The sequence below is a fragment of the Zonotrichia albicollis genome, chromosome Z, assembly GCF_047830755.1.
Source record: "Zonotrichia albicollis isolate bZonAlb1 chromosome Z, bZonAlb1.hap1, whole genome shotgun sequence".
In the NCBI taxonomy this organism is placed as follows: Eukaryota; Metazoa; Chordata; class Aves; order Passeriformes; family Passerellidae; genus Zonotrichia; species Zonotrichia albicollis.
The window spans coordinates 2,302,635-2,325,199 of record NC_133860.1 but is presented as its reverse complement, the minus strand read 5'-3'; the positions used below and the strand labels follow the sequence as shown (position 1 = coordinate 2,325,199).

Here is a 22,565-nt window from a genome sequence, read left to right as displayed (position 1 = left end):
GATTTGCAAGACAGAAGAATTTTAACTTCTCAATTCAATGAATAATTTTTATGAAATTACGTACTTACCTGAGTTGACATTACAAGCACCACAGTTTTGTTCAGAAATGTATTTGGACCAAGGTGCTTAATGCGGGCTAAGGTACAAAAATCTATTTAAAATGAAGTAGACTACACATATCTGTGTACATATAGCTGTAGATTACAAGGGTAGGATACTATTTTATAGCTTATTTATGGAGATTCTCTATTGTCATGTTTACATGTAATTCTTTTAAAAAGATTCTACCAAGACCTATTTTATGCTAAAAAAAGAGCATGAGGGGTCACCACAGCTAAGTAGTCAGAAAACAGGTTAGGAGACTTCAAGCCATCTCTGAAAAACACATTGTGTGGGGTAATAGTTCAGAAGTCTGTTTTCAGCTTTCAAAGGAGTATTTACTTCTGTCTCAATAAAAAAATTAGTCTTAGTATTTTCCCTTAAAGATAGTAAACCTGGTGTCTGAGTTTTCTGGCAAATACAGGCTGCTCTGCTCTTTGGGAACACTTAATTTTGCAGCTAGGACTGGCATGTTGCTGGAGTGCTTTTTTCACAAATCATTATGGGGATTTCTCAGAAGCCAGAATGCATTTTCCAGCAAGCTGCATGGGTCTGTCTGTGGAGCCTCATTGGGCAGCCGCTGGGAAAGGCCACTTTGTCAAGCCAAAAAGGTCTGTGTCCTTCAAAACAACCAGACCTGTGGCAGTGAGAGATGTTTGTCATAAAACTAATTATTCCAAAATAGTGTTTTGAGATTAAATACACCTAATCTTTTATTCATTTAATAGAAAATGGAAATTGTTGTGAATCAGGATAGGTCCCATCTAAACACCTTAGTAATAAAAAATGGCACATTAACTCCAGCAGTAATGTGCCACCTGCTGGGTAAATTTGTTTTTTTATTACTACCATGGCCATTTTCCACTTAATTTGTTTCCTTGAATAGTTGAAGTTTCAGTGACTACATTAAGCAAACTGATAGCATCATTGCCTGCTACTGCATTACAAGGAGGAATTGCAGAATAAGGAGTGTGGTCAGTGGGCATAGGTTTGTGTGCATGCATTCATTCATGGAACACATTTCCACCAAGAGGCAAGAGATACAATTTGATTAATTTCCCACTAAAAGAAAAAAAATAAAATCCCATCTCTAGCTCACAGCAGCAAGTAATAGATATTTTCCTCTTGCCTCTAGTGTTCCCTGTTGTTCCTGTACCACAGTGTATGGTTGCTGTGGCAATCATGATGGCTGCTCAGGGACAGTGCAAACCTCACTTCAGCTTTGTGCTGCTGATGGATATGGCAGTAGGTAGTTCCAGATGACTGAATGTGCAACTTGCAGTTCTGGTGCTGTCAGATTGAAACAAAGGAGGTGTCATGCTGTAGTAACTGAGCACATTGCGCTGAGATCAAGACTGCCTGCATAATGCAGGTGCTTGCTATTTATTGTGCTTTTATGTCAAACAGAGGTGGATCCCCATTTTCCCAAAATACACAGTGCATGAGAAAGGCAACCTTGCATGGCCAGTATTCAAATGCCAATATTGCCAGACTTTTGTAGGGCTTTAACTCTTCTTAATTACTTACACAAAGTACTGGGAAGCTGTTGAGTCATTGTTGAAAAAAGTTGTTTGATTTACTCTGAGCAGTGCATGGGGAAAAAAAAAACAAGATTCTTGGGAAGTTCAATATCAAACTTTTACTTGCAAACTTTAGAACTTTTAAGGTAGAATAAGATACTTGGCTAATTTTAAAATGTAGCAGTTTTGGTTAGAAATTCAACAGTATAAAAGCATAAAAATTAACACTTACGAAAATGTATAAAGGAAAGGAAAGAAAAAGAGAGGATAAGATTAGAAAGGTGTATATTCACCGCCTGTGGGTCCAAAGATGAGACCTGATTGTTGCAATTTCTGTGTCTGTTGGTTGAAGTGATGTTCGCAGTCTCCATCCATTGGGGCTGGGGGAAGGCCATGCAGCACAAAGTCCAGTGGGTTGATACTACAGTCGGGCTCCATGGGAATGTCCCACTCCTCTGCTGGAGTAGGGAATTTTACACAGTAATGTAATACTGTGGATCATGGGACACAACAGCGTTACAGTTGCCTCTTAATTCCGTGTAGTTGAGTCAATTATCAGAAAGGATGAGTACTTCCAGGCTATGTGGGAAGCTGAGCCACCTGTGTAAGGACATTGGCATGATAAAAAGCACTATCCCACCTCGCAGGATTTGTCTCCTTTCAGCCTCTTCCCTTATCTTGTTCACCACTCAGCTGTAGTGTCCAGAGTTTTGTGTGCACCCCTTTTGCACTTACATGGAGCATCGTCAGCAAAGCATCCTCAGCTTTTGCAAATGGTTGTTTGAGTCATCAACATTCCAGCATCTCACAGTGATTTAGCAGTTTCTTTGCATGGACTACCAATAAGGCTTTACTGATCCTTGATGGCTTCAGATCTGAGTGACTGAAAAGGCTACTGCAGCAAACCTCTCCGTGTTTCTGGAAGAGTTTATACAGGGAAGAGTTTGACTTGCTCATATACTAGCTGCAAAAAACTGCTGTTGTACCTTTTAGCTGGATGTGCAAGTTCAGCGAATTCACATGCTAATTAAATGCTGGCTGCAACTGTTTATTAGTATACACTTTGATCTGAATTAAATATTAGCTAAATCAGATGGACTTTTAAGAATTTACTGGCATATTGTTGCATTGTTTCTTTGGCCCTTCCCAGAGATTAGAAGTTCATTTAGTTCTGAATTTTTTAAGAAATTTTTCTTCAGAAACAATAAAATCATTTCAGCTAATGTTTTTTATTACTCACGCCATTCTTTTCTCTTAGAGAGGAACTTGAAGAGGGTTTGGTGGCTTCTCAAACAGTAAAAGTCAACTGTAACTCTTGCAGCATAGCTGCCGTGAACAGCAAATAATTTGGCAACAGGCATTTGGAGCAGGAAAGCATCATGTAACTGCTGGCCTGCTGGTTGCTAAAACAGCTCTCATTTCTCCAATGGAAACACTCTGTGAGATTTACAGCATAAAGTGGAATGGAGTTTGTCCTCTGTGTTCAAACTGATGTGCCAATCCACTTCAGGAATGACTGTGACACTCTAGTAATTTTGGAGAATGTCAAACCTCTCTGTCCAGCTCATACAAATCAATAGGATTAATCTAGTACTTAGGTTCTACCCCTGTAAGTGTTAAGATAATGAGTAGTGGTTTTTAATTCTGCAAACCCCACCTGACTTCTTTTTTGGTAAAGAACCAAGACCGTATTTTTTGCTTTCAGCTGCCAAAAAGCCAGATGAAACTAGCTGAAGCTAACTTAGCTAGTCATTGACTCCATCCACAGAGAGCAAAAATTTAGTGCTAGGAGTAGGTTTTTTTTTTCCATTTCAGTAACTCAGAGAAAAACTTTCACAAAAAAAGAGCTATATTTAAAAGAAAAAAAAAACCATGAAAAAAAACCAAAACAACCCAAAAAGCCCCAAATGAAAAAAAAAACAAAAAAACCAAAAAAAAAAAACAAAGGCAGCTGTTTTAGCAAACTACACTGAACCCTGGAAAAGTGTTTGATCATACCATCTGCTTCCCAGCTACTGTCAGATGAGGCAGGGCATCTGCTAATAGAAACTACAAAAACGTCAGACCTACCACAGAAGCAGAAGTGTACAATTTATTGGGTCCATCCTAAACTTCTGCTGTGCCATCCTCACATCTGGAACATGTCTGCAAAGACCAGTATTCCTTTTGTGGCTTATATTCAGTAAGCAAACATCTTCTGTTTTATTTGGTGCATACAGTGAAGTCATCTGATAGATACCATAGAAACTTACTAGCAATCCCTTTACTTCCTATCTTCCTACATATTATGTGGTTAAAATTGCAGCTACAGAAATAAAATTTAGAATGTTTCTTTTCTCTCTAAAAATGTAAGCTTCTGAAAATATCCATGATCCCATTTACACTATCAACAAGGATACTGGGAAATACACACTGAATTGTTATACAGCTCTGTAAATTTTCTGAATAAGGAAATTGAAGGCAAAGCAGTACTTGGTGGCACAGCAAAATTCCATGTTAGATAATATAAACCAGTTTTTGCAATTGGGGAATTGGAAGGGTTCCATGGAGTTTATATATTCCATTATAATGATCAGAAACCTTTATTTCTTCCAGGATCTGTTGTGTCTGGGAAATCATAATTTCTTTTATCTTTCTTAGAAAATAAAATTATCCTTTCTGTGGCTTCACATGGGGCACAGAAACTCATTCATTAGTGCTATAATATCTCAGCCAGAGATGAGGAACTCACTGTATGAGATGCAGGGTTTCTGTAGATAAAGCAGGAACTGCAAATTTACTGTCCTGCAGGAATATCTCGCACTATGTAAACTGCCTTTTCCAGGTATTGCCTGTTTAGTCTCACCAGCAAACCAGCTAAGAAACGAATGGCTTGTGGCTGTTTTTGTTGCTTGGTCTCTGCGTGTTGTCATGACACTGTCACCCTCAGTACAGAATAGCCATATGTCTGCATCATCCATAGCAAAGCATCCGGGCATCCATGTCTCATCAGACTGTTTGAAAACTGTTGCAAAGGAAAAGTAGAAACTGAAGTTTAACACAGAGCAACAGTCCCCAGCATCAATATTGTTGCCACCCAATCAACTCACAAAACTTCCTTCTAAGGTCAGCAAGACATATGAGTGCGTGTAAGACTTGCAGGCAATATTTTTATGACCATGACTTGCATTACACAAGCTTTTCAGGATATGCATCAATGGGAATAACCAAACTGAATTCTTGTTTTCCTAGAGTAACAGAATATCCATCTCAGTGATGAATTTTCTCGATAACTTGGGACTTATATGTTTCAGAAGAATATCTGTTATGTCAGTGCCTTGCCATTACCTCCAAGAACTCTCTCTATAGTAGAAGAGTTGCAGGAGGTGAGCTACATTACACTTCCACATTTCTGGTCTGAAACGGGGTAATGGCAGACCTTGGATTATATTAATGTGTGAATGAAGATGTCTATCTCAGCAGTTAAAACAATTACTCTCTTTTGCCTGATCTTAACTAGTTTCTGCTAAGTCTACATGAAATCACATCTCTGCTTAAGTTCACAGACTGTGATGTGCACAGCCCAGAGTTTTATAGGACAGTGTCTGGCTTGTATTAGCCTGCTTATATGTTTTGTGATCTGCAATTTATATTTACTCATCAATCTACAACTTTATCCACAGGGACTGTTAATTCAGGCAGTGAAATGTCCTAATGTACCAGTGTGAAATCTGTTGTATAGGGGAAAAGAAACAGGATTACTACCAAAACATTTTTGGTCATTTATTCCACTGGAAAATATGCATATTCTATTCCAAAATCTTGATAGTACTGTAAGACTTAAACAGTATGTGTGTATCTTTTTTTCTTGTTTTTTTTTTAATGGGGCAGAGCTGTGAGATTTACATAACCTGTTCTCTCAGTCATTAAGGCTGTCTCAGATGCCCAGTCTGGAAGGAAACGTACAGGTAAAGGGAAAGCCAAACATTTACAGTAACTTACATCAATTGATGGCTCAATTGCAGAATTGCTGGCTTTCTTATAAGCACTGATTGTGTTGCTTGTCCCCTGCTTTTTACTAGACATTGAGTCTATGAAAAATCAAATTAAAACATGAACTGTTGCAGTGCTCGCACAATGAACGAGAGGTAAAATTTTTGAAATTTTTCAACCAACATTCAAACTTCTCCCCTCATATTTCCTTATTTGGAATTCTTTCATATTCCTCAAAATAGCAAACTACTAAACTTATGTTTTCCCTAAACACAATTCCCTCTAATCTTTCTGTCCCTGAATTTTCTCTTTCTTGGCCATCCCTCTTCTTCTGCAGTATGACCCATTGACTTATCTGCTCACTTTGGTCTTTGAAATGCCTCCTCTTGAAACAGTTTTTCCCCTGTGTTAAAAAGTAATATTCCTTCCAAGAAAAAGGGAAATGCTTTCCCATCTTACCTGAACGATTTTGACAATTTGCATAACTGACCTTCTTTAATGTTTTGTTTTATCAAACTCTCATTTTTATTTTCAGGGTAATTTTCTGCTGAAATATTTAAGTAGGCCTGGCCTAGCTAAATTATGAATGTCAACATGTACTGTGGAAGCAATTGCCTGTTTAGCCAAACCAAACTGTGTTCTAAAAGAGAAGACTTTCAGGTTGCACTCACAATTGCATCTGTGTTATTTTTAGAAAAGGGAGAGGTTTTATTCTTACTTATATAACTGAGGTGCATAAAAAAAGTTTATATGTCAGAGGTGATATTTATATTTCAGAGGTGAAATTTAAAGACACTAAAAGATCTTCTGGAGGTAACTAAAAAGATCACTTAAAATATATTTTAAATCACCGTATAGTTTCTCCTGATGTCATAATGAAATGATGATGAGAAAAAAATTACATCTCTAAAAGCATGAATAATTTGCAGCATTCTTCGAGTGCTAAGTTTGTAAAGTGAGCGCACACTTGGTGCTTTCTTTGCTCTCATCACTGCTGTCCTGATTTTTTTCCTTCGTCTTCAGCTATCCATTGTCTAGTCAGCAAGTACAGTGAATTTGAGGTTTAAAAAATTATTTTTCTCCTTCATCTCTTGTCTCCTTCATGACACAGGGTAAAACATCTTTCTGTACAATTGTGCATATCAGTCTCCCTCTCCAAACAAATACATGCTAAAAATCTGACCGTATTTCAGCTCTCCATACTCTGAAGTGGTCAAGTTTTGCCATACTGCAAAAAAAAAAAAAAAAATTCACATGTTACAAAATAAATACAAATGCAGACTTGTGCTACATAGCTATTCCAGTTTAATCCTGGCACCTTACAATTACCTCAAACAGAATAAACTCTTCCTGTGGAATTTTCAGAATAAATCTTAGGGGGAAAAAAGTTCTGTGTTAGGAGGGAAAGACTTATTTTTTGGCTAGTAAAGGCATGAAAAGAGGAACTGAATATGCTGATACTTTGAAGGAATATTTATGATCTGTCATTCATTTTACCAGACAGTGCTTTAGACTATTTCAGAACAGTTTTTACACTCATTACCATCCTATGGCCCAGGAAATTTACAGTTGATGATTATTATCTGTTGCTCTTGCTTCTCATTCTAGGAGTAAAATCAACTTTGCTTATGTGGTGTACAAACTTGTACGTACTGTCCAATGCATAGCAGCTCATATTGATGAGAGCTAATCATTTATATATTCACCTAGGCCAGAATATGCCAAGCTGTGACACAGTTATGATGGTTTAGAGAGCATTCTTTAAAGCAAAACAAAATTTTGTGTTTTACTACTTGCTAATCTGGACATTGGTTTTCCAGACACAGTCTGGAAAGTCTGTTTGATATTCACTGCTCTCAAGTAAAATGCTGTTACCTGACTTTGCCTTTAGGAGCTCAATGCAATATCAGCATGAAGGCAGAAAAAATTAAAAAATTAATGAAACACATAAGACTAAACTGACCCCGCTGAGCCAGAAACTATGTACAAGAAAAGAAAAGGAAAGAAAAAGTAATCTGTCAAACAAGGATGGAACAGATTATAAACAGAGCAAAGCAGTTTTATAATAAGTGCTTTTGATAGAGTCCAAGGTCAGATAATACTTTCCTTCTACTTCCCCCCAGCACCTCTCCAGCCTCCTTCCACCTTGCTTTCTATCCAGCTGCTCTTCTTTACTCCATCTTCTTGGTTTTTACTTGCTTTCTACCTACCCTGCCTGAAAATTGGGTTTCTGCCCTGCTGGACTGTAATTATTGCTGGCAACTTTCACAGTGTGCTGTAATCCTGCTTGCAAAGGCTCAGTTTTGGCTCAGTGATTTCCAGCCATGTTTTCCTAGGCAGAATGAGGATGCAGTTAGTTTATTTTCCTGGAAGTTAATCCTGTTCACATTAAAATACTTCAGTAAAATCTGCAATGAGGTAGAACCTTCCCAGCTTTTTGTCACTGGATTTGTTTGTTTGTTTGTGGTTTGTTGGTTTGTGGTCTGTTGATTTGTGGGGGGAGACTTAGTGGGGGGCGGCAGGGGAGCATGTGTGTCTTCCTTAAGGGCAAATCTCTTGTATTTACTCAGGCAGGTTTTGTGGAGGGAAATGAGAAGTAGTTTCTTTTAGCAAAAGTTTGACTGTCAGGTTCCAAGCACCTCCACCTGGATGGAGTCCAGCTGCCCCAGCTTTGAAAGTATCTGCTACTGTATTTTGCAAGGAGACCACTATAGGCACACCAAAAGAATTCAAGACATTTAGCAAGAATCCAGTTGCCTATCAACTGCTTTGCAGCTTTTTGGGAAACCTCTACTGATGATTCATTTGCCTGTTTCAGGTATGCCTTTCTGAAGATCTATCCCTTCAGTGCAGTGAAATAAAATTTTTGTTTTGTAAGGAGTGGTAACCCCGGCTTCTGCTGTATTTGCAAAGAAAAAAAGAAATATACTTTTTCTAAAAAAATGTTTTCTGTTGAAAACCACAGTTTCTCACTGAGATGACTCAGAAAATTACCTGAAAAGGCTGTTTCAAGCCTATAAATAGTGTGAACGCTGCGGAAGGAAAGGAGGAAATAGGAAAAAGAAAATCCCCAAATTACCCGATGGGGTGGCAGAGGAGCAGGAAAAAAAAAATGTTATTTTAAAAGCATTGAGTTTAATACCAGCTACCCAGAGGTAATAATCTGGACCCAAATCACTATGGGAAAAAAGGAGTACTTGATTTTATGGTTTCTTCTTTGGATGTAAATTGGTTTTTGGCTCAAAAGAATAGTGGGGTGTGGGGTAAATGGTAAATGGAAACAGCCGGGTAGGGTAAATGGTAGTTCTACTTTCTAACACTCTTTCATTATGTTCCTATGAGAAATAGGGAATGTTTTCATAGATACAATGTGAAACAGAGCAGCACAGACAAAATTTCTTTTAAAACGAATCTTCCCTTTTGCACAGCAGTACAGAAGACTGTCTAGTGGTAGTTTGACTAAATCTGCAACTCTTACCCACTGATTTCCTTTTGGTACGTGAGCAAGTCCTTGGCATATATTACTTTTAAACAGAGGGATTTATTACTTTGTAGTGAAATGTCCTGGATTCCATATGCACACCTTCCTAGGTTGTTCTTCCTTCTGTATTTTTTTCTTCTAAAGTTGTCCAGAGGGTAAAACTCAACAGGCTTAAAGGGTCTGCAGTAGATAGGTGCTCTTAGGCACTGTCTCTTCTCTGAAAGAAGAAAGGCTTTTCTTTTTCTTAGCAATGAGCTATTAAATGGGTTTCTAAGGCTTTAATTTTCTGTTATTTTGGCATCTACCATGGTGGAAGATACTCATCCAGAAAGAGGTAGCTGGGAATAGAGCTTACTGACTGAGATATTTTCCTTTAGCACAGCCTGTTTTGTAGTGCAGAAGCATCTGTATCCCATTTTAACAGGGTCCAGCCAATGTCCCCAGTGTGTTCCTTATCAGTTCTCTGCAGAGATTCACCCACCAATGTACTTGTAAGTTGCACTGGCAGGTTGTGGCATACATTAATGACTCTTGGAGTTGACCACATTGGAAACCTAAAATTGTTACCAGTGAACTCAGGGGAAAGAAGACACCAGAACAAGAGGTCTCCAGCAAAACAGATGGGGTTTTTTAAGACCTAAAGATATTGGACATATCTAAATGCAAATTCTGCATAAGTACTTTAGGATGTGTTTGCATTTCCTCTTGCCTCTGACTACAGAAATTAAAGGCTGCTACAAGTATTTTAAACCTTCCATGCCTGCAGAAAAATGTCTTTTATCAACCCATCAATATCTGGCACCAGGTAAAAAATCTCTCAGTGTCAAGCAATACCAGTGAGAGGTATCTATGCTGAAGGAGAGGTGGATGCCACCCAGCCAGCTGCTGTGGATGGATAGCTCAAACAGCCCTGTGTCTGCAGATATCTAGAGTGTAAAGTGGTTGATATGTTATCAGATTTTCTGCTGTGCTCTGCTTTTCAGCCAAGGCTCCAGCCAGAGTGTTTATTTGGAGCTGGTTCTGTGTTCTCACTGACAGCCTCACACAATAGGGTTACCCTCTATTTCTCCTTCTTACTGAGTATCTGCCTGGACAAAAGTTCAGTTGCCTTAAACAGGAGGAGTGCCTCTGCCACTGAGAGCAAGCAGCTATGCATTGTGACAGTAAATCTAAACCATAAGAAGAGGCTGGACATATTTGTTTACTGCCTCTGTGAATGCAGAAAATACAGAAATCCACAGTGCCATCTGAGTCTTTGAGATCCTAAACACAGAGCATTTTGAAATTAAGTTAGCATTTGGTTGAGAGCCAGCTGAACATGAGCCAGCGGTTTGCCTAGGTGGTCAATAAGGTCAGTGGCATCCTGGCTTATATGAGCAGCAGTGTGGCCAGCAGGACCAGGGCAGTGACCGTCCCTCTGTGCTCAGCCTGAGGTGAGAGTCACTCCCTGAGGCCTCACCTCGAGCCCTGTGTTTGGTTTTGGGTCTGAGTTGTGTTAGGGGAGGTTCAGGCTGAATATTAGAAGAAGGTTCTTCACTGAGAGAGTGTCTGGGCGCTGGAACAGGCTCCCCAGGGAAGGGGTCCCAATACCAAACCTGACAGAGCTCAAGGAGCATTTGTACAATACCCTCAGGTACATGGGTTAACTCTTGGGGTATCCTGTGCAGGGCCATGAGTTGGACTCAATGATCCTTGTGGATCCGTTCCAACTCAGGACATTCTGTGTTTCTGTGATAATGTGAGGCGCTGAGTCATGTCCAGACAAAGGCAGCAGAGCTGAGGAAGGGTCTGAAACACAAATCTAATCAGGACCAGCTGGGGGAGCTGAAGGTGTTTAGCCTGGCACAAAGGAGCCTTATCACTCTCTAGAACTCCCTAAAAGTTGGTTGTGGTGAGGCAGGGATCAGTTTCTTCTCCCAGGTGGGAGATACAGGTTTGGATTGGATATTAGGAAACAAATCTTCACTGAAAGGCATGTCAAACCAGGAAAATGGTTGAGTCACCATTACTGGAGGTATTTAAAAGATGAGTTGATGTAGCACATGGTTTACCAGTGGACTTGACAGTGCTGTGTTAACAGTTTAACTGGATGATCTTAGACATCTTTTCCAAACTAAAAAATCCTATATTATGTGACTGTATGAAGTATCATATTTTTCCTTGATTCTGTCTGAAATTCTAGTTCAATATCAGACATGACCCCAAAATCATAATTCTAATGTCAGGTCTTGAGCAATCTTTCAGTTTCCATCTTTTTTTTCCCCAATTATTTGTCTTCTCTATTTTGCTACTTGAATTATGCTAGGCCTCTTAAAAAAATAATAAAGCAATAGTTGTGGAAGAACAGCCTTTTTATTCTAATGTAACTAATTTACATATTTCCATTTTATTTTTAATACAGCAACACTTCATTCTTCTAATGGGTTTATTTTTCTGATACATGCAGAGAAGAGGGTTGAACAAGAAATTGGAAGTTTAAGGTTATATGTGGTCCAATGTCAGAAAAGTACTTTCATTAATTTTCCTGTGGTGATAAGCTGTTCAGTGCTTGCAATTTATATGATTACTTTTTATTAAGTTGGGAGTTCACCGATCATGTGTTTAGCTTGAGATGTTGTTTGTCCCTCCTCCAAGCTGTGTTATCCATTATATTCTGTCCCCAATGTGCAGACTGCTTCTCCTGACGCCTGAAGACAGAGAAGGACATTTTGCCATTTCGTGCTACCTCCAAGTTTGTGATTTGTGGCAAGGGGAGCACATCATAACCATGTAGAGCAGAGGGTCTGGTCTCATCAGCTCACACACTGACTGTGTTTTGAGATGAGACATACATAGAAATGTGTATTTCTATTCACATTACGTGTGGGCAGAGTGCCTGCATTGGCAGGAAAGCTTCGTTGCCAGACATCATGGAAATAGAAAAAAAAAAAGGAAAATTATAATGAAACATTTCTTTACAAGAATGTGATCAAACCCAGGATCAACCCTGATCAAATCCAGGCTCCTAGAAAGGTGGTTCATGTTTCATGCTTGTCAGTGTTTAAGAGTCATTTAGACAATGCCCTTAGTACCATGCTTTAACTTTTGGCAGCTCTGCATCAGGCAGTTGGACTAGATCATTGTTGAGGGTCCTTTCCAACTGAAATAATCTATTCTGTTACTATTCTATTCTATTCCAATTCTGTCCTACTCCATTCTGAAGTTGTGATCTGGGGATAGACATCAAGTAGTTTGCCAGAAACATCTGCATATTCCAGAGAGAGAAAACATTTCATGAAAGTGTCATTTATGCTTTGTATTAAGAGCACTGTGAAGGATCAAATCAAGCCTAACTTGGAAATAGTGTACTTTAGCTGAGGAGATTGCCTAACATAAGTAATGTCTTACATCACCCAACTCAATTGACTAATTGAGCTAAGCCAGTTTCCTATTCCTTTATGCAGTTTGCTTTTCAGCCTCTAAGATGCTGTTCTACTGTCGCTGCTACCAAAGCCCCTGAAACTCTAGGATCAAATGAAGGCAGAATAGGTGCTAAAGGAGGGCTGTGCTGGTTTTCCTGGGATATACTCTACAGCACTTTTCAGCTGTCAGACTGGAGCTTATCACTGAAGTTTTGCCTTGTCCTTCAGACCTTGTTTCTCTCCTTCTCCTGTGACAGTAGACAGTACTTGGTGCCCTGACGTTCGCTCAATATCAGATGCTGCTGCAGTTTAGTGCTGTATAAGTAGGAATCTAGGAACACGGAAACAACAGATGTTGCTCAATATGAATATAAAAAATGCTTATGTAATTCCTAATTAAAGGTGTCACTTATTCTAAAAGAAAAAGGAATTGAGGCAGTCCATACCAGCAAAAGTAAAAACAGACAAGTGCTCAGATCAAAATGATGGCATAGTTTTCATGAGTAAAGGAAAGGCACAAGTTAAAAGCTGCAATCTGTGTTGCTTGATAAGAAGCAGAGATTCAAAAAAAGATATTGCTATGGCAACAAAAGGAGCAAGGGGATTTACACTTCTGTATGTTTCAGTGCAGTCTTAACCAAGAGAGACTCTGGCAAGAAGGAACAGCTGCACGTTCATTCTTGTAATTCATGGGTTGTGAATCTCACCTCGCTGCCTCAGAGCCTATAACTTAGAGCTATAGGTCATTGACCATACATGGCTGAAGATGTTCCCAGACCTGTTAGAAGCCTAATTCTTAGATTATTCATCAAAGGCTTTCCTGTATAGAATCTCAAGGTTGAATAGGTTTCTAATATCACTTGAAAATATTTATTCTATTCCATATGCCATCAATTAGGTCGATACTCATAGGACACCTAAATCTTTCTTGTAATCTGTTGAGAACATTAAGTCTAATGTCACTCTAATACAGGAACATTCCTTCATCTCTAGTTTCACCCTGTAAGTGTCACTGGGTGCTTTTTTTCATATGAAGATTAATACAATTTCTATCTTACCAAATTTTATGTCACAAAATATACTGTGTGCTAATCCAATTTAATTAGCTTCTCATAGAGCAAATAAAGTAAGATTATCTCATAGACATCAGGACATTTTAAGATTCAAATCATGCTTCCCTAATTTAAGTTGTTTTTTTTTTAATTACCCTCATTTCAATAATGGTATTGTCTATTAATATTGCAGATCACAGTTTTTCGAATGGGATCAGAAGGACACCAGGATATTGATTTAGCTATCCTGACAGCACTACTAAAAGGTAACAGAGTTGAGTGAATCTATATCAATCCATTTTGTGTCTCTGGTGTCCTGAAACCTGCATTATTGACATATCTATCAAGATGATAAATCTATACTGTGAAACTGAAGTATGCTTCTTGCTCTAATTGCTTTATACAAACCCAGCTCTTTCTTTAATGTTTAAACAGCTACTGTTTTTCCTTTCTGAATTTTTGTTCTCCACAATCACCGATGTGTCACAAGAAATATCAGTGGTGACCCCCAACACTAGTTACTTGAGAAGCTCAGTATTCATGAGAAGCCAAAGAACTCCTCAGACTCAGATTACCTTGGCAGCTAAAACATCCATTCAGTTAAAGCTGGTTCTATTGACAAAGTAACATGTTACCTGTAGTCATCCCTAGAAAGTCTGGAAGTAGTGTGAGGTTTCTTTCAGCCTCCACTTGTAGATTTAAGAGTGTAGCTATTGGGATGGTTGGGCTTTTAATCTTAAACCTGGCTGGTTGTTACATCTTTCTAAGCCATTACATGTTACACTTCTGCTCTTAAAATGTTGACTTTAAATTTCCTATTGCTACAGTTCATGATAGACCCTGGTCTATATTAATTAAAAAATTAGTTCAAAACAAGAATCAAGAATTTCATCTATAGCCAAATTTCTCTTTTGTCCCTCGGAAATAATATAATTGTAGGTTTCATTTTTATCTTAAATGTAACTGAATCCTTCATTACCTTTAGCGTGAAGGTATTCTCTTCACATTTGTTCTTAAGACAATCCCTGAAAGTACTGCTCCTGTTTTCTATTAATAAGGCAAAGAATGTCTTAGAGTTGTGATTCCGCTTTTTCTAAATGTGTTTTCAAGATCTGTATCCCAACATAGATCATTGGAATCTTCTGAAAACTGACTCTTGGAAGCTGAAGTAAATAAGTCAAATGCCTGTGAGGGATTGTTTTCTATTTGAAATGTTCTTTTGCAGTATTTACATGAGCAACTGTTTTAGTGGTTGCCGTCTCAGTATATGAGCAGTCCTCCCTGGTCTGGAATACCCATTTTGCTAATTGGTGCTGTTGGCCTCTTAGTAAAATAAAATTTCCTTTTCTCTTGGTGTTAGGAGTGCAAGTCATCATAAGAAACTTTTATTAGCTTTTATTAGGAGGTGCCTGGATCTGTGTAAGTACTTTCGACATATCCTTTCATGCTTGTCTGAGAACCTTGATTTGAAAATCTGCTGGTGGCAGAAACATTTGTTTCTTGCTCAAGAAAGAGCCAGAGGAACTAAGACTTACACCTCATCTTCCCTGCTCCTCCAGACTTTCTGATTATGAAGGTACTTAATGAAGATCAGATTCATCAGGCACCTCTGGTTCATGTAAGCCTCCTGATCACAAGGTGTTTATCAATATGTGCAAAGATGAGATCTGTTGTCTCAGCCAAGTCAGTTGTCCTTATTCACACCATGTCTTTGTACAAGTGTTCTGGCCCACCTGAAAAGAAATACTGATTTTCTGAAAATATACCACACTAGCCCGATGGATACTTGGGTTTTTCATCAAAGTCTAGGGTAGCAATGCTGAACCACTTGTCTATTGCTTTTTAATAAGTAATTTATTTATAATAGGTTAAAAAAATGGAATTTGTTTTTCATTTTGGAATTTTCATGACATTGAAATTTTCATGGCATTAGAGTTTCCACAGCATTGAAAACTTACTTCCTGCAGTTTATTGTCTCTAAAATTAAAGAAAAATGATAATTGTAATCAGTAAAATAAGAAATTTGAAGACTGTGTCTGAGTTATCTTGACATTCATAAATTCAAATTTAAGAATTCATCTCTTCCTACTCTCAAGTACTGTGTAAAAAAAAGGAGCAGAGCAATGTATGAAACTGGTGAATGATTACCAGTAACTTTTTTTCAGTCTTGATGAGGAAATTGCAGCTTTTGGTAGTGCAAGAGGAGCATATCAGCTAATGACCATACCACCCTTGCATGAGTGATTTGGTCATGGAGGAGTGGGACAAGGGTTTGGAAACACAAAATATCACTTCCTATTTGCTGTGTAAAATTTGTGATGAGCTAATCTCTTTTTAAACCCACACCAGACACACTGCCAATTCAGGAGCTGTCCGGTACAGCACATTCCACAAGCCCCAAACTCAGCACCACATATTATTTCTTTGTTTGTTTTCACAAGTCTCTTGTTTAATCTTGTCAGCAAGATTTATCTTTCTTGGAAGTGATCTTCAATAAACTACAGAATGGCATCCAAACTGGTTATCAATTTACATTGCATGGATGTCACAACAGCATATGGTTTGCAAATTCTTTTTTTTTTTTTAATGTTGAGAGACACAAATGTGGGAAGTAAGTTTCCAAAGGCATGAGTTTATAGCAGGCAAGTTTATCAATACAGTTTAACTGTTTGTGCTCTCTTAACTTGAGCAGTTGGAACTCACACCATAATGGATTTTGTCCTTTTGCAGCTGCTAGTGAAGCAGAAGGCATACGACAGGGAAGTTAAAGACAGCATATGGAGATGGTCTAAAAAAACACTTGTTTTGAAGTGGCTTCAAAGATCCTAGTTCACGAAGCTGTTGCAATGTCTGGAGCAGACTAGTGCCAGCCCTGTTTCAGATGGTGCTCCAGAAGCCTCCCCAGTGCTACTGTGAGCACGGGGAAAGGGAGAGGTGCTGAGTGGTGTGGGCATGCAGTGATATTACTGCCATGTACCTGCTGGGATAAACCACACTAGGCTGCAGCAGAGCTGAAGTTCTGCATACTTTCCAGCCTGTGAGTAAGTCATGATTCATGCTCACTGAATAGCCATCATGTAGTATCAGATGGTCAAGGATAGTCTGCCAACCATGAAATCACAGACACAAAAAGGTTCCAGAATTAGGTCAGCTATCTGGTTACTGCACTTGTAGCTGTTTCTGCTATCTGCTTTTTTACAGTGTCAATAGGTTTTCTAATTGGGATGGTTCTGTAGCAAATGCTGTGGAAAGGCAGCCTTTGCACTAGAGAGCTGCTGAAACAGGAGATAACACTGGACCTGCAGAGACACAGAGCAAAAAGTTAATTTGTTTTTTCATTTTCCCTAATCTAGTTCTTTTCTTTAGATGTTGATTCAAAGAGGAGACTGACATGCTTAGGTGTGCTGTGGAAATGGATATCCCACAACCATTCCTGTCTAAGTAGATGTTTCATGTCATTTCATCTTTCCAGATACCTGAGCACCAAGATCATAGGCTATTCCAGGAGAATCCTTTAGGGGTCTGTGTTGGTTACAGTAAGCTTCAGCCAGTACATAAAAGCCTGTAATAATAAGTATATAAAAGCTCTTCAGTAATCCTGCAAGTGCACAGCACTCATTGTCTGATGTGTACCCTGGCTCCCCGAGGAGACAGCGTTGGGTTTATAGTCCCTGGCTGTATCATAAAGGAGTTATTACATTTTCAGTCCAAAATGTTGAGTAGACAATGTGACTTTTTACCAGTCTATGCAAGCACTGCTGAATGGCAGCCTAAGAACATAAAATTAACATCTACAGGAACTAACAGCTGTCCCAGCAGTCTATCTATATCCAGTGGTATCTATACCAAGATAAAACACTGCCAAAACAACATATTGCAACCCAACTGCAACTTTTCTTCTAGGAGCAGATGAAAGGAAGGGTCACACTGCAGATGTTGTCATAGTCTCAAAACATTCTTTTGAGGAACATATCTTAGAATCAGCCAGACACCAGAATACTGAGTAAATATTACAGAGACATTAGTCATATTACCCAAAACATTATTTAATGCAATAAGTATGATATGGTAATTAAAATAATACAATGCAATAGGTTATTAACTCTACCTTATTTATTTCCCAGTTATCCTTTGGCTTTGATTTGGGCACGTTACAGTTATGAGTTACACTCATGAGTGACAGGCATCCCCAGAGAGGTCACATTTTGGATTCTTCCTGCTGACTCAAGTCCATATTCTATGGCAGTAAATGCAGTCAAGGAAATGATTGAAAGCAGACTGTATCTTAAGAAGGCCATCTCATGTTTTTTTCTGGGGAGTTTTTCTTATATGACTGGAGTCATTCATACTTCTTAATCGTGGGTAGAATTCCACCTAAAATAGCCTGAATACTTCCTTTTTCATGTGAGACAAAGGCCATCAGTTCTGTCCTAGAACAAAATAAATTAAAAGGCATCCACAGCCCTTATGCTGCTCTGTACAAACATTTATAGCTTTGATTTTCCTTCTCCTCTTAAGTAAAATCAGTGTGTCCCACATTCATCTGAAAACCCTTCAGAGAAGACAGGAAAGAGAAGGAAGCAAGGGCTTTCCAGCAAGAAACTGTAGTGTGGAAGCACCCATCCAACCAAATGCACCAGAGCCCCAGGATGCACGTCCATAATCTGCACCCTAGCTGGTGGGCTGCTTCAGACCTGGAGTACAACATCCCCTTGAGAAGCCACACGTTTCCTTCTACTGCCAGATGCCTGCAGTGCTCTGTGAGACAATGAACACAAACATCGTGGCAGCAAGCACTGAGAAGAGCATCAGCTCTGGGAGTGCACATGTTCCAACAGGAAAACTTGGCCACTGCTGGCAGCCTTAAGCACAATGAACGGAGATGGGAAGGACACAGGTTGGACCACAGCTTGCTTTCCCCTCTGCTCAGTATTTGGAGCAATCAGCATGCTCAAAGAAAACAATTTCGATGAATGGATGCCAGCCGCTCCTTCCTGTGATCAAATGCACCAGAAGACCCTCTGTTTATCTGCCAGCTGAATCTTTTCTAAAGCAGGAAAAGGGCCAGGACTGCTGGGGCCAGTTGCCACAAGCTGGAGAGCACTCCCTGCTAGGGCTCAGAGGTTATTTACCTGAAGCCTCAGTGATTTAGCTTGACTTCTGCCTCAAGTGGGGGCAGTGTAAACAGCCCACTTCCCTCCCCAAGTCCATCTGATCCAAGATTATTTCTAACTAGATGAAACTAGATGAAACACCTCTGGCTACCCATATCATAGGCTATTATAGGAAAATCAGGAGCTGGAGCTCCCTCATCACATGTGTGAAATGTTTTCAGGCTGTGGGATCACCATCACTGCCCCCAGGTTTTAGAGTTCACCCATGTGTTTCCTCCATGGCTCCCCAAAAACCTTGACTAATCACCTGCTAAAGCTCTCACTTCTCCTACAGGCACATGATTGGGAAGGAGCAGATCTGATGAGAACATCTCTTGTTTGCTTCAGAAGGGGGGAGAACATTATTTGCTCTCTGTGTTTAACTTACACTATCATACTCACTGCAGGTATTTTTTTTGTTTTTATAAATAAATCTTGGGATGTTGAAATGTAGAGACATTTTTGCCTTTCCCAAAGGTAAATATTTTCTGTTCTTGAATGCTGCATATTGCTTGTGTAAGAAACTCCAAAAGTTTCAGATGTTGTTGGCATCCCCCCTGAGGTCTCTTGTCTTGTCTGTGTTGCAGTACACAGAATGAGAAGTTGTGTCTTATGAAAAGGGGCATTCCTGATACATCTTAGCCACAGAAGTCACAGAAGTATTTTTACTTTTTTTTACCTTCTTCATTTGTTTCAATTCTATTCTGTTCCTGCATTGTCTACCTTTTTATCAGAGCTCATTTCTGTATGAATGTGATTTGGATGATTCACAATTCACCATCTCCCAAACAATTACTGTAGGCGTTGACAAGGAATTGGCTATATCAGCAGTAAACTGACCTGAAAGTTGAGAGTTATGAAATTAAATTATAGGCTAAGCTCCACAAAGTTTTTTATTAAGGTCTTCACAGAGAATTTCAGCAGCCAGCTTTATGTTTTCATTGCCTCCAATTTCAGAGTCCACTTTCAACTGGAACAGTGTGTGGGTTTGAGTAGTACTGAAATGGGGACACAAATGCTTTGAAGTAATGAAAAGCTTTTATTTCTCTTCACTCCATGATATCAGTAGAAGAATTAATAAACAGAAAATAACAGTAGAGGTATGAAGTCTTTAAAAAATAAGCCCTTATACAATCACCTAACCACTGCAACCAGATATGTAGTTAAAAGTCAAAGAGCCCTTTATTTATTTGGTTGATCAGTTCATTCAGGCCAGTTCTCCCTTTGACATTGAAGCACAAATGCTGTTTTATTATTACAAATTAGCTGAGAACTGTGAAATAAAAAAGCACAGCAGGACAGGAATGTCCCACAGTGTCCATTAAAACTGCAGGGAAAATGATACCCTCCCTTCCAAATACAAAGAGCTCCAAATCCATCTTATCATCTGCATAGTTTCTCATTTAATTTGGGTGTATTATACCTTGACACAAGCTTTATAGAATGCTTACTTATATGGATATTTCATATGTGAAGGGAAATTTGTCCCACCAGAATGTCTCAGTACAAACAGGGGAGAAACTCCTATGCCTCTTATCCAGATGGAATGTGTAAGATGCCAAAAAAATGCAGAACTACTGAAATCAATGGTGTCTGTATGAGTTGAATCTGCTTGTAATTGCTAGAGGCATGTATGTTTGTGTGTGTGTGTGCACGTTCATGTGATACATGTGGGGGTGTGTGTATTCCTGCAGTTCCATCTGTATCCTGGCTTGCTCTCATGCTTCACATTCAGTAGGAGGGAAACCAAAAATTGCCTCTTCCGATATCACCTGTATCTGCAGTGTTTTGAAGGGAAATATGAGGAAATATTTAATGTATGTAAGACAATCTGAGAACTAGAGATGCAGATTTGAAAACGGATTTTTTTTTTTTTTTTTACAGGTGCAGTGGAAGGTTTGGTTTTGTTTTAATATGAGATCAGTTGCAGAAATCACATGGACGTCTGTGAGACTCTTTAGAAAGAGGAGTTACCAGGGCATACTGAGCCTAATGTCTTGTTTCTTTTTTCTCCTGCTCCGCTCCTGCTCCCCTGTCTGTGTGTACAGGAGCGAATGCATCTGCTCCCGACCAGCTGAGCCTAGCGCTAGCCTGGAACAGAGTGGACATCGCCCGCAGCCAGATCTTTATTTATGGGCAGCAGTGGCCGGTACCGTATATATATGTACAACATCTTCTGTTAGAAACACTTTGCACCCTATAGAGTATTAAATCCATTCTGTTTGCAGTGGTGGTTTTAGTGTGATTTGAAATACTCTGGGTCCTGCCAAGCACACGGTTCTCAGGCACAGTAGCTGAAGGCAGGCACAGTTGCAGAGAGGTTAGTGTGTTCTGTTGTCCAAGGAAATGGTGACATCTAGCGATGCCTTCACAGTAGGACACCATACCTCTGAAAAACGGGAAGTACCAGAGCTATGCTACCAAACATGATTCTGCGAGCTGAGGAAAACGAGTATACAGCCATATTTTAGTGCTAGGCTACAAATTCAAGGAAAGTCAAAACTTCTTTTTTCTCTTCAAGCAGCACGCTTTTATATGCAAATACTGAATTTGAGGTGAAGGTTTGACATAAAGATACACCATGCAAATGTTGGAGGTCAGGTAGACTGCCGGAGCTGGTCAGCAGTGTCACCAGGAATGGGCTGTGGCTCCAGACCTCTGGTGGTGTTAATTCTGCTCCCACTGCTGCTCTGCATCGATCTGCCTGCTCTACATCTGCACCGTCCTGTGCTCCAGTTCCTCCTTGGTGTTTTGTTTGCCCAATTATCCCATCATAAAAAAACCAAACAATATTAAAAATAGTAATAATTTTAATTGAATAGTTAAAATGAAAAAATATAAAATTGGATACAATATAATTCGATTAAAATAAGGGATAATTTGGTTCCAATAATAGCGCATAAGCAAAAACAACCGTGGGGTACGGAGGGCAGAGTTCTGGGACCCTTGCCACCTCACGTACAAGCTTGCCAAGTGAAAGTCACCCCTTACATGCCATGTGTCAATACCATCTCCTCCTATTTTCGGTTCGTCATATCTCTATCTCCGCCCTCATTACCACCTTTGCCACGTATGCGCCACCACTCGGTTTGGTGGTCACATGAGTCTTTGGGGGTCGTTTTGGATGAAGACCTCTCCTCTTCCTCTGTGTCCTTTAATTCACCTTTGGGTTACACATGCGCACCAAGCCAGTACAATGTAAGCCAAGACTAACGTATCACTGCATCTACATATCAAGGCAATAAATCCCTTATAATTAGCATTTTCGTGGACCCAGCCAGGTTCCTGCTCATTTTTAGCAACTGCATCTTCTTTCCTGTGGTCCTTGAGAACATCTGCTGGGAAGTGGGGGGTGGAGCCCCTCCTCTCCCTCTCTTCTTTTGGTGTTACAACTTTTTAACTATTTATTATTCTCAAATATTAATTACTGTATCAATATCAATTACTGTTTCAATTTTTATCAGCACGAATCATACCTATTTATCACACTGGCTAATACCATTCTCAGGGAGCACCAGGGGTGTGGATTCTCTTCAGGAGAGGGAGGACTGTAAATAGAGAAGTTATTGAATACTCTGTCCGGCAGAGGAGGAAGAGTCAACTCCTTGACTGTGCTACAGCTTTCACAGGTGCAGAAGTCACACACAAAAAAAAAAAAAAAGAAAAAAAAAGAATATCTACATCCTTACCTGTATCTCCCTAAAGTCCAACTTACTCAGTCAGGAGTTTCAACTGGACCAGATTAGTCACTGCTGTGACACTTGTTTCATCACTGTCATTAAAATTTCACATGCTGTCATTACATGAGCATTTACAATTCCCCATGGAAAAATTATAACAATGGGAAAAGCTTCTGTTTAAGTATCCTTGCTTTAAATGTAGCTTTC

General features: G+C 39.3%; 1 protein-coding gene across 11 annotated transcripts in view; it reads left to right on the top strand.

Annotated features, from left to right (window-relative positions):
• TRPM3 (transient receptor potential cation channel subfamily M member 3) overlaps positions 1–22,565 on the top strand; it is a 411,968-nt gene that overhangs the window by 325,690 nt on the left and 63,713 nt on the right. For all 11 annotated transcript variants that reach the window (XM_014268915.3, XM_074532493.1, XM_074532490.1 and 8 more), the window contains exons 9-10: positions 13,719–13,791; positions 20,727–20,827. In XM_014268915.3, coding sequence (XP_014124390.1) covers positions 13,719–13,791; positions 20,727–20,827 — 174 coding nt within the window. The remainder of the gene's footprint in view (positions 1–13,718; positions 13,792–20,726; positions 20,828–22,565) is intronic.